Below are 13,217 nucleotides of genomic sequence, written 5' to 3' on the forward strand. Positions count from 1 at the left end.
TCTGGACTCAGCCCTGTGCTAACATGAATTGCAGACATATTGTGTGACTTTGGTGTCTGGCTCTGGAGTCATGCAGCATACACGAGCAAAGTTAACATAGGAGCATGTTAGCAGAGTCCACATCTCTAGCTTTTTCAATAATAGCCTTTCTCGGTTTTCTCACTTCTGCTCAGGAGATAGAAGAGAGAGTGGCTGCATGCTAGGGTAGGGAGGTTAGTGTCATCAACTTCTCTGTTGACCTCTAAAACCACATTTTCACAGACTTGGAGGCAGCAGAGTTGTTCTTCTCTTAAAGGTTATAAGACGTCTTTGCTCACATGTCTTCGTGAGTGAACAGGGATTTGAATCCAGGCCTATTTAGTTTTAGAGCCTGTGCTCTTAACCAGGCTTCACTGCCTTTCTTGTCTGTTGTCTCCTACCTTTCAGTGGCTTTTCATTCTCCATCATACCTTTCTGCACCGCATCCAGTTGGTGCAGCAGCCCTGCAGCAGAAATGTAATTTTCCGGTAAGAGCAAGTGGTAATTCCCTGTGCACATTCTCAAAAAGTGTTTTTAGATTTTTTTAAGGTAATAGGCTGACCTGACTTTTTTTGTAAGATTATAAAGAAAGGACATAAAAGTAGCAGTGTGAAAGCAACTCCAGGAGACAGGTAGAAACCTTATCTTGTCAGAGTTCGTGACCCTTTATGGGATTGCTCCCTCACCAACCAACAAAGCAAGCCTCACTTGCTTTGAAGTGAAAAGCTGGATGAGAGGCTGCTTGTGGAAACTTTCCTCTTCCCATCTCTGTGAGATAATGCAAGCTAGCCTATGTACCAGGGCCCTATAGGAGGCAGTGTTAGTAATTAGGACTGAGAGCTCCAGAGCAATACTGAATCTCATCTCTGTCACTTTCTAGCTGATAACCATGGGTAAGTTATTTAACTTCTCTGTGACTCCATCTGGAAAGAAAGGATATTAAGAGTATCACCACATAGGCTTGTCGTGATGATTGAGTTATATATTTTCAGCACTTAAGACAGTGCCTGGTATCAAGTAATAACGTCATCATTAGCAGCACTCAGGAGTCTAGCTGTGTTCTGTCAGAACCGAAGCCCTATCTCTGAGGTCTCAGATCCTTATTTGTGCTTTGCAGGGGATGGAGCGAAGTCCTCTCTTTGTATCTTCACCATGCTTCGCTCAATGGGCTCAGATTCTGATCGCCAGCTGCTGAGCATCATCTGAGTACCTGGACTGTTGGTCAGCACAGATTCCAGGTTAGTTCTGAGCCACTTGAAAAGCTGGAACTAGGGCTCCACAGAATGGTACCTAGGACACTGGATCAATTTTAAAATGAGATTGATGTATTGCCAAAACCTTTTAGTATAAGACATAGCAGGAAGAGCTTAATTACTCACACAATTACATGCATATACGCTGCAGGATGCAGCAAAAGAAACCAGGATTTGTTGTCAATACCTCCTTCAAAGTAAGGGCAATTCCTTGGTAGATTTAAGTGATATTGGCAGCCCTATGATTTCACAATCATTTATACGATTTTTGCACATGCTAAGCACATGTTAAATTCTTCTCCTACCCTGTATCTTATTTTACAGATGAAAAACTGCATCTCAGAGGTGTTAACTTGCACAGGATGTTTCTTATAAAGCAGAGCCCCTGACTTTGTTTAGGGCTTTCTGGCCACTCATAATAAGTACCTCATTATTACACTCACAGAGTGCTTTCTGAATTGCACGTGGGTCTTCCCATCTCCACTTGCTAACCTGCAGCAATCTGGTCCCTCCACAGCTATCTTAAGGAGATACAGATCCAGTACAAGGGGGTTGAGAATGGTAAAGTGGTTTCAGTCTCAGACCCTCTGTGGACAGCAGTGTGTTTTGGGCAGTTCTCTATCTGTCTTAAACTCATGGTAGGGTGTATGGTGTAGACCAAGATGGAATTGAGGAGAAGACTTCCTTATCTCACTCAAAAGAACCTGAGGCTATCTTATACTCAGTTGGTTGGTTGCACACAGTGCCTTAGGCCACCTGGTTCCAAATCTTCAAATCTTCTTTTCCCATTTAGCCCCAAATAAAATCTTTTCTTTTCTTTTTTTTTTTTGGTAAATAAGATTGGCCCTGAGCTAACATCTATTGCCAGTCTTCCTCTGTTTTGTATGTGGGATGCCTCCACAGCATAGCTTGATGAGAAGTGTGTAAGTCCACGCCCAGGGTCTGAACCCATGAACCCTGGGCTGCTGAAGCAGAGCACAGGAATTTAACCACTATGCCACTAGGCTGGCCCCCTAAAAAGTCTTTTTAATGGCCTAATTTTATCTATTTAAAATTGTAAGAGAAAACATTCCTGCCCCTGAATTACATCAGCCTGGGCACTGGCCTCATAATCAGAGGATCTTAAACCTCACACTCATATGGTTTTCTCTTGCTAGTACTTTGGAAACCAAAACAGAGATAAGAAACTTTCCTCTCACCTCACTAAGAAGCTGAAAGGAGAGGAATACTCAATAGATCTGATAGGAGCGTTTTCCCTAAAGATAACCAGTGCTTGAGGAGGGAGGGGGAGCTCTTGGTCCTGGGCCCTTGATTTGCTAGATCCTGTCTGAGAGCTCATAAACCCTCTGGAATGTGTTCATCTTCCTTTTGGATCTCCTTCATTTCTTCCCATAATTCCCCAGGCTATCATAGTACATTCAGGATAAGGGTAGATCAGGTGATTCTTCCCTTTCTTTTTCCTTTGTTCTTCCTTCCCCTCTTCTTCCCCTTTCTTCCATTTCCTGGTTTCCCCAAAGCCTGACATTGCTCCTGATGAAGTGAAGAAATAGATAAGAGAAGAAGGGGGATTGAGGTGCTCATAAGTTCTTACTGCAAATTCTTTTCTTTCCCATTTTAGGCCTTGTAAAAAGAAAGAAGATACTCCTCAACTCAAATAAAAAACTTCAAAAACCTAAGTGGGGAGTGAAAGTCATCTGCTGTCAGCCCGTGTTTGTGTGTGAGCTAGAACTTCCTGCATTTGGCGTGTTTTACCACTGGGTGTGTAGGGCAGCCAAGGCATGGCGATCTCACTCTGGGAAAACCAGACAACTATAGTGGAATTTGTGCTTCGAGGATTCTCTTCCGTCCGACAGCTGAATATTTTCCTCTTTATGATATTTTTAGTTTTCTACATGTTAACTGTTTCTGGAAACATCCTCATTGTCTTGCTAGTTTTGGTCAGCTATCACCTCCACACCCCCATGTACTTCTTCCTGGTGAATTTGTCCTTTCTGGAGATCTGGTATACCTCCAACATTGTTCCCAAGATGTTGCTGATCGTCATAGCTGAACAGAAAACTATCTCTGTAGCTGGCTGTCTGACACAATTCTACTTCTTTGGATCCCTGGCTGCAACAGAGTGCCTCTTGCTGGCTGTGATGTCCTATGACCGATACCTGGCTATCTGCCAACCTCTCCACTATCCCATCCTCATGACTGGCCCCCTCTGCACGAGGCTGGCTGCCAGCTCTTGGCTCTGCTGTTTCTTCCTCACAGCAATCACTATGGTCCTACTGTCTCAACTAACCTTCTGTGGACCCAATGAAATTGATCACTTCTTTTGTGACTTCACCCCTCTGGTCCATCTCTCCTGCATGGACACCTCACTGACTGAGACCATTGCCTATGCCACCTCTTCTGCAGTGACTCTGGTCCCATTTCTCCTCATCATGGCCTCCTACTCCTGCATTCTTGTTGCTATCCTAAGAATTCCCTCTGGCACAGGTCGGCAAAAGGCCTTCTCCACCTGCTCCTCCCACCTCACGGTGGTCACGTTGTTTTATGGGACACTGATTGGCACATACCTCATGCCCTCAGCCAACTCTTCCCAACTCTTGCACAAAGGGTTCTCTCTGCTCTACACCATCCTGACACCCATGTTCAACCCCATCATCTACAGCCTGAGAAACAAGGACATCCACGAAACCCTAAAGAAGTGCTTGAGTAAGAAGTCTGCTTTCCTCAGATGAAGCAAAAAGGAAAAGAGCTGTGTCTGGCCAAGGGATGGTGAAGTGGGTTGAATAATTTAGAATTTGCATAAAGACAACTGCCTAAACCAGGAACTACCAAAGCCAGATGCCCAGATGCCTCTGACTATGGCTGTGGAGACTGCCGAGTTCTGACAGCCTCAGGTGAGCTGGTGTCATAGGAATGGTCTAAGCAGGTCGGATTCTGCTCCACTATCTTCAGTAGACCTGGATCCTTGTGTAAAAGTTCACCTTCAAAATGAGTTGATGAGGCTGGTCACTCACTCATTGAAATATTCATTGAGGGTCTATTATGTTCAAGGCACTATGCTACATATAAGTGATAAAATTAACAAAAGCAGAGGCAGCCCCTGCTCTCACTGAACTCACAGTTTATAAAGGGAATACAAACATTAATCAAATAACTAAACTACATATACAAATGTAAAACCACATTTGTGATTCAAAATTAAAAATAACAGGATGACCACTACACACCTATTAGAATGGCCAAAATCTGGAACACAGACAACGCCAAATGCTCACAAGGGTGTAGAGCAACAGGAACTCTCATTCATTGCTGGTAGGAATGAAAAATGGTACAGCTACTTTGGAAGACGGTTTGGAAGTTTCGTATAAAACTAAACATACTTTTACCATATGATTCAGAAATTTCACTCGTTTTTATTTACCCAAATAAGTTGAGAAAACTTATATTTGCACAAAAAACTGCACATGGATGTTTATAGCAGCTTTATTCATAATTGCCAAAATTTGGAAGCAACCAAGATGTCCTTCAGTAAATGGATGGAAAAATAAACTGTGGTACATCCAGGCAATAGAATATTATTTAGCACTAAAAAGAAATGAGCTATCAAAATATGAGAAACATGGCGGAAACTTAAATGCATTTTACTAAGTGAAAGAAGCCAATCTGAAAAGACTACATACTATATGATCCCAACTATTTGACATTCTGAAAAAAGCAAAACAACGGAGACAGTAAAAACATCAGAGGTGGCCAAAAGTTAGGGTGGGGGGAGGGGTGAATAAGCAGAGCACAGAAGATTTGGGGGCAGTGAAACTGTTCTGTATGGTACTACCATAGAAGATACATGGTATTATACATTTGTGAAAACCAATAGAACATACAACACCAAGAGTGAACTCAAACGTAAATTGTGGACTTTGGGTGATAATGATGTGTCAATTTAGGTTCATTGATTATAAATAATATACCACTCTGGTGTGGGATGTTGATAGTAGGGGAGACTGCACAAGTGTATGGCCAGGGGATATATGGGAACTCTCTGTACTTTCTGCTCAATTTTGCTAAGAACCTAAAACTACTGCAAAAAATAAACTTATTTAAAAATGATAATAGTAATAATAATTATAAGATATTAATTATGCATCAAGAATATGGAGTTTCAGAGGCCGGCCCCGTGGCTGAGTGGTTAAGTTCGTGCACTCTGCTTCGGCGGCCCATGGTTTCGCTGGTTTGGATTCTAGGCAGGGACATGACACTGTTCATCAAGCCACACTGAGGCGGCATCCCACATGCTGAAACCAGAAGGACCCACAACTAAAAATATGCAACTATGTACCAGGGGGCTTTGGGGAGAAAAAGGAAAAATAAAATCTTGAAAAAAAAAGAATACGGAGTTTCAGTTCCTTTCTCTGGAGTAGATTTGACCTAGGCAAATCTACTAATCTAATACTTTGCCCTCTGGGATTTAGAAGTGGGAATCGAAGGTTTGGGGAGATGAGGCAAGGCAAAGGACCCATGACAGCATCTGCTTTGCTCCATCTCCCATACTGCTGTAGCGGCAGGCTCAGGTGGAAGCTGGGGCTTGGTATTTGGGTGCTGCCTCCTTCTGCCAGGCTCTGCTTGTCCTCACTCCCCTTCCTGCTGGCACATGCTCTCAGTAGTTAGAACATAGTGTGTGGTGGGCCTGTGTTTGTTCTTTGCAACTCTAAAGAGCTGAGTTGACTTTAGAGTAGAAAAGCTGAAGTCAGCGTTGCACACTCAGATGCGCTGCCTGCCTCCTTGTCTTGCTCCTCCAATTACACTCCCTCAGTGCTGAGGATAGGAATATCTCTTGCCTTAACTTTTCTCCTGAAGCTTTCTTCTTTTTTTGAGTTAAGCAAAGAGATTATGTTTGCCATTCATGGAAGTTACTGAAAACCCTGTCTGGGAAACAACACATATGAGACTGTGCTCGGTGTCTGAAAACATTGTCAGACTTTGCTTCATGAAGAGAGAATTGCCTTGTCTTTCTCCTCTTGTAAACTAGGAAAGCAGTGTGAGATAATCTTGGGCTACTCCTGGTGAAAGTAAAAGTTGTCAGCTGACGGTTATCTGCAGGTGGCTCAGCTGCAGCAACTGTTGATGTCAGATTAGCTCTGGGGGAAGCTGGATAGGAGAGCAGGCTTTTGTGTCATGGGAAAGTGTTTAATTCAGGCTCTGCCTCTTTTTAGCAGTGTGCTTTGGGCAAGTTATGCCCTTAGCCTTTCTCTAGTAAAGGAGGAAATGCCGTGCCTACCTCACACTGCCACTAAGTGAGAACATGCAGCGTGCCCTGTCTGACCCATAGGAAGAGTTCAGTAAATGGCTGCTCTTGTAACTCTTCTTCCAGCTTCCACCTTCTGCACCAAATCCTAGCCAAAACTAATGTCATAGGAATTCATTTTTGATTCTAGAAACTTACAAATATTCAAAATTTTTAAGGCCTGGAGAGAATGCATGGATTATCTGGTCTATCTTCTTTCACAGATAGAGAAGTGATCCCCTAGGGGATTGAGTGGACTATCCCTCTGTAATTATAGAGCAAAGGCTAGAACCCAGCTCTTCCATTTGAGTCCAGGCCTCTCTCCCCTATACCACACCACCTACCAACTCAGTGGCTTTTCTCCTTGCCCAGAAACACATAAGGAACTCCCATTGTATACACCAGCATTGCTTGTAGGATCACCACTTTGTTATATTTGGCTAGGAGAGAGTGTAGTGTATCACAGCACATGCCAGAGCCCTTGACATTCCCCACCAGCCCCAAGACCCCCACTGCACCTCCAAGTTTACAGCCTCGAGGTGAGTAACAAAGCGTCAGGATATCTATGGCCAGCACAATTTCTATCAGCTGGGGGGAATATTTCCCCACTATTCCTTCTGTAGGAAGCCACAGCTCCCAGCCTCCAAAATGGGGAAGGGAAGATGTTGGGTGTTGAAATGGCTTCCCATTTCCATTGAGACATGGTAATAAAACAAGAGGCCAGGAAAGTCCCTTTCCAAGTTAGTGAGGCCTGCAGGACTGGAGGAGCCACGGCCCTGGTCCAACAACTAAAAATAAACCCCAGCCCTACAAGGGACCCCAGGATCTGGCCACCTGGACAGTGATTTTCTATCCTTCAAGTTGGGCGAATGTGCCTAAGAAGCCACCAGAGTGGAGAAAAGGATGCGCAGTCTCTGAGCCCCACCTCTGTGCTCCCTGAGTAGTTCTGCTTTTATCTATTTTATTTATTTCTGTTCCATTTAAAACTTCATTTGAATAAAGACTTTTGCTGCTATATATGTAAATACACACATACACAAACCACTTTTTTTTTTTACTACACCTTTCCTTTCATTATAGCTTCTCTTATTTTTTCTGTCAAAAAAAAAAAATACAAAACACTGAGGTCATGTTTGGGTTAATTTATGTCCTGTAAGGTCAAGGACAGTTGGTGTGCCTTGACTGAGAGGAGAATAAGGAGAGGGTGTTCAGAAAGGCCATAGCTTCCAGGATAATGAGCTTCTGTAGATGGTTTTGTATGTCATAGTTACTTGCACTGTATTTTTTAAGCCTCAATCTCTGTAAATGACTTCTCTTCTAAAGTTGAGCACAAGGCAGCACTTGCCAATAAGTTCTCTGGACTTATCAAAGGTGCCTGTCCTTGTGGGGCACCGGATACTCCCAGTTAGCATGGCCACACCCAGCCATGTTTGTTCTTTGAGGCTCAGGATGAGTTAGCCTCCTAACCACTCCTGAGGTTTTGTCATCCACAGACTTAGACCCCTTCTGAGGAGAAGTAAACGGACTGCAAAGTGATGATCGATAAGTCTCTGCTTCTGGTCCCAGAGCTGTGCAGTCTTTTGCTGATGGATATTAAGGGCAATAGACGTACAGACAAAACTGAATGGAGGTCAGGGGAAGAGGTTGCAGCCACTCCTGCCATCACATGGAGTAGCTGGGTCTTCAGAGAGACCTGTTACCCTGCTCTCTGTGAGCTCAGGCAGCATTACAAGAAAATCTACCTAATTTCGGCACAGTCGTACGATCTTGGTGGCTTCTCACTGATCCACACCCACTTGAGCTGAAAGAAGATGGGACCTTAATAGGAGAGAGTCACAATTTTCATGCAAAAATCAAGAGTGTGCAGCATAAGGACATCACTCCATCTGGGGACCACAAGGGGATCCCCAGACCCTCCTGGGGTCTGACTATTCCTGTAACCATCAAATGAGCTGAGGGTCATGGTATCTGCTTAGTTCCTATCTAGCTGAGAGACCTGTGGCAAATCTCTTAAGTGCTTTAGGTCTCAGGATCTGAGTCTAAAAAGTCTGAAGACTGGCTAGGTGTTTTCTAAGGAATATGCTGTACTGAGAATAGTAACTAATATTCACATCGTACTTTAAACTTTATAAAGCTTTTCCACATAGTTTCTCATTTGGTCCTCACTTAGCTATAAAGTAGAAATTGTCCCTGCAGTACAGATGAAGAAACTATGACTCAAAGATGTTAAAAGACTTCCTCAAAGTATCTCTGTGAGTGTCTTCTGGTTTCTAACCCTCTGTTATTTCTATTATGTCGTACTCTTAGCTCTAACATTCCATAATTCAGTTTCTCTTCTGGGTATGTGCTATAGACTGAATGTTTGTGTCTCCCAAATTCATATGTTCAAACCTAATCCCCAATGTGACAGTTTTAGTGGATGGGGACTTTTGGAGATGGTTAGGTCATGAGGATGGAGCCCTCATGAATGAGATTAGTGCCCCTATAAAAGAGATCCTAGAGAGCTCCCTTGCCCTCTTCCACCATGTGAAGACATAGAGAAAAGATGGCTGTCTGTGAACCAGGAAGTGGCTTCTCACTAGACATTGAATCTGCTGGCACCTTGATTCTGAACTTCCCAGCTTCTAGAACTGTGAGAAATAAATTTCTGTTGTTTATAAACTACCCAGTCTATGGTATTTTTGTTATAGCAGCTCAATGGACTAAGACAGTATTTTTTTTTGAAGAAGAAGATTAGCCCTGAGCTAACATCTGACAATCCTCCTTTTTTTTTGCTGAGGAAGACTGGCCCTGAGCTAACATCCGTGCCCATCTTCCTCTACTTTATATGTTGGCTGACTACTATGGCATGGCTTGCCAAGTAGTACCATGTCCGCACCTGGGATCCGTCCCAGCAAACCCCAGGGTCCTGAAGCAGAATGTGCACACTTAACTGCTGCACCACCGGGCCAGCCCCAGACAGAATTTTCTTTTATTATAGCTACAATAACCAACAATGATACTGCTTTGACTTTGGGGCTTAATCCAGTATGACACGGATTGGCAAACTTGCATTCATGGCAGTCCCTTACTGGGACCATTGTCCCAGATGCCACCTGCTAAACAGTTTGGCACTTTTTTACATAATGTCTATGATATATTATAGCTACTTCATTTAGATCCTAGGAATGATATGGGCTTTAGATAATACGTATCTAATTTCTGAAACCCAGATTTTTAATTCATCTCTCAATATTAATGGTTTTTTGAAGCTCCAGAAATATCCAAACGATATGAAGCCAAACGTTAGAATTTTAAGCACTCATATTTATTTCTAAGAAACAAATTATAATTAGAATCAAATTGCATGAAAAATTTTCTACTTAAAAACAATGTTCTGGGGACCGGCCTGGTGGCGTGATGGTTAAGTTCGTGCGTTCTGCTTTGGTGGCCTGGTGTTTGCCGGTTTGGATCCTGGGTGTGAACCTATGCACCCCTTGTCAAGCCGTACTGTGGCAGGCATCACATATATAAAGTAGAGGAAGATTGGCATGGATGTTAGCTCAGGGCCAATCTTCCTCAAAAAAAGAAAAATGATGCTCTGTTGTACTGTCTTCAAAACTCTAACTTTAGAGTCCATAAGCAAAATCCAAGGTGGTACTAGTTAACTTTAATCTCTGATTAGAGAGATTAAATTTAATTTACACAAACATCTATGCCTTCTGAACTCTAATATTTTTGCATACTTAGGTAACTTGCTGAAAAAAGCTTGGAAATTCTATCTGTATTCTTGTATTTCAATAGTGACTATTTTCCAATGACAAAAACAGACTCACTCACCTAAAATGCCTTTAAAAAACGGCCTCATTGGGGACCCACTGATCTCTCCATGTATATTTTGTCCATTTAAGATGCATTTTGGCAGGTAACTTTGCATGATCATGGGGCATCAATAACTTGTATTCCTGCTCCTTGTGTGGCCAGCTTCAAGTCTCCTAAACTCCCAGGTTCCATTATCACCTACGGTGCTTCATCAATATACCACGCAGAGAAGACCAAAACATGAGTTGGAGCTTCTGCTAAACCCCTTTTCTAATTTAGTTTTTTCAAAGTTTTTGAGCGTTCTTCTAGATTATTCAACAACGTAGGTTGTACTAACATTGTCTTGTTCTTTGGTTTTTTCCCTTGTCCCTCCAAATGGATTGCAAACATGTGATTGTCAGAAACAGCATTAGTTCTCAACAAAAACTTGAAGGTTTGGGACTAGGTGAATATATAATTCTCTACTCTTCCTTGATTCCCATAGTCAGCTCTGGTTGTCAAGCACTTGGACCAACCCTTCCCTTTGGCATGATGGAGAAGCGTACATCAAAGGACAACTTCTCTCTATTAAAATGGTCATCCATTTCTGCTGTGAGAAATACTTGTCTTGAGGTATTCTTCTTGATATTCCTAAGATCTCCCCCCATAGATTTTCCCCATGCTTATCCCTCTTTCTCCTAGTCTCTCTCCCCTTCCCAAATGTCCAGTTCCCATAACTTTCAGGCCTCATGCTACTCGAAGCTATGTAAACATTTATAGAGCACCTCTTATGTGTCAGACACAATCATTCAACATACGCAGAGCAACACAGAACCTACCTACAGAGCTTTGAGTCTATACAGAAGACAGACAATTATAAAAGCGTGAATGATAGAAGGATGCCTGTGGGCAATGGGAGCACATAGCAAGAGTACCCTGTTCCATTTGGAAGGTTTCCTGGAGGAAATAAGATGTGGAGAATGTGTAGAAATTAGTCAGGTGAAGAGATGAGAGGATATTCCAGAGACAGCAGGGAGAGAGAGAGGGAAAACAAGATTGATTTATTCAAGCAACATAAAGGAATTCAGTCCAGTGCAGCAAGACCACGGGGGTGGGGGTGGGGGTGGGGAAGGAGTAGCCAGCTGAGAGTGTTAGGAATTAACAGGAGCTGCTTAAAAACTATGAGAAGCCATTGAAGAGTTTTAAGCTGGGAAGTAACACGATTAAATTTGTATTTTAAAAGCCTCTCCTCCTTGGGGCTGAGTGAGAAAATCTCCAAGCTGATCGTGAAGGAGGCTGGAATCCAGTAACCCAGGTGAGAGATAAGGATTAGTGTAATGGCTCTGGAGTTGGAGAGAAATGGCCTGATTTGAGACACTTAGGCAAAGGTATGATGTATAGGACTTCGTGGTTGATAATAGGTGGGGGTGTGGGAGAGAGAGTAGTCTAAGAGGATGCCTGGTTTCTGACTTGGGCAACTGGGAGGTCAGTCAGGCCTTTCCCTGAGACGGTCAATACCGAGGAGGAGCAGGCTTGAGTGGGAGCCTGCAAAGTTTACTAAACTGAATTATGGATACTGGATTTAAGGTGCGGGTGTGGAGTTCAAATGAGAGATCAGGTTGTGCATAGAGATTTGTGAATCTTTGGCACAGAGTGATACTAGTTGAAGCCATTGGGATGAGTGAGATAGAAAATGTGAGTCAAGCGAGAAATCTTTCCTCAGCTCTTCCACTTCAGGGGCCTGTCGACATGACAGCAGCTCCAAGTGAGGGGCAATTATTCCTCAGACTGACGCCAGCAGATGAGAGGAAAGTTTATAACAGCGTTTCCTAAGGTGTAGTTATGCTGAAAAATTGTTCCCTGAGAAAAACCATACACATACACACACAGACTCACACGCGCACACACACTGTTCCATGATCGAATATGTTTGGGGAAATCTGCATACTATACATACCATATTCTCCGCTTAGAGAACATTAAGGACTGACTAACTCCCTTGTAAAAATCTTTTTCTTCTTTAACTCAGCTTTCCCCATGAGCCAGCCCTTGTGGGAGTTATTCCAGAATCTGGATGTCTCAGGGTGAAGGAAGAGAGAGCACCAGCTTGCCCAGAAGCATGGCTAAGTCAAGCACTGGAGAGAGTATCCCTCTCTTCATTTATCAGATGAAAATATTGTGGCTCAGTGGTCAGTTCCACATTTGACAGCTGGCTGGGAATCCATTGGGGTTATCACTTAGTCTCTTGACCCTTTCAATCTAAGAGAATCCCAGTAGATACAGCAGAGTGAGAAATAGAAACATATTTTTCAAAATCTACTGCTCACAGTATTTCTAAAATAGCATTCTCTTGTGGTCTTGAATTTGAGTCCCACTGATGAGGATCAAGGCTGCCCCAGGGAGAGAAGCCCAAGGCGTCCTGGCCTACATACCGATCTATATCATCTTCTTATATATCTCACATAGGACGTCCTGACCTGATTCGTATCCAAAGTTATACGACCACCCGATAACCAGATTCCACCTGCACTGATACCATTGTAACGACTTTTTTACATGATTTCTCCTTTGTCTGGTAAAAAATAACTCACTTACCTATGCCTTATAAATTTAGCCCTAACCTTCAACACATTGCAGCTCTTCACTACCTATGGGTCCTGTCCCCATGCCATTCTCTGAATAAAGGGGCACTACTACCAGACCTTGAGAGTCCAAGAAATCTTTCTTTCGACTCCTCAGCTTGCTGAGCCCACATCACCAGCTCTGGTACTTCTTAGTTGTGTAATCTTGGGCAAATTGTCTGACCTCTTTGAGCCTCTGTTTTATCATCTGTAAATGGGGATATAACAGTAACTCTCTAGTAGGATTATTATTAGATGTTACTATTA

General features: G+C 43.0%; 1 protein-coding gene across 1 annotated transcript; it reads left to right on the forward strand.

The window, feature by feature from the left end:
• The first annotated feature begins 2,584 nt into the window (after positions 1-2,584).
• Positions 2,585-4,000, forward strand: LOC106827351 (olfactory receptor 11A1-like). Its single transcript, XM_014835133.3, has one exon. The coding sequence runs from the start codon at positions 3,050-3,052 to the stop codon at positions 3,998-4,000; it is 951 nt and encodes a 316-aa protein (XP_014690619.1). The 5' UTR covers positions 2,585-3,049.
• Positions 4,001-13,217: the final 9,217 nt, after the last annotated feature.

This window comes from Equus asinus, chromosome 16 (assembly GCF_041296235.1).
Source record: "Equus asinus isolate D_3611 breed Donkey chromosome 16, EquAss-T2T_v2, whole genome shotgun sequence".
Taxonomy (NCBI): Eukaryota; Metazoa; Chordata; class Mammalia; order Perissodactyla; family Equidae; genus Equus; species Equus asinus.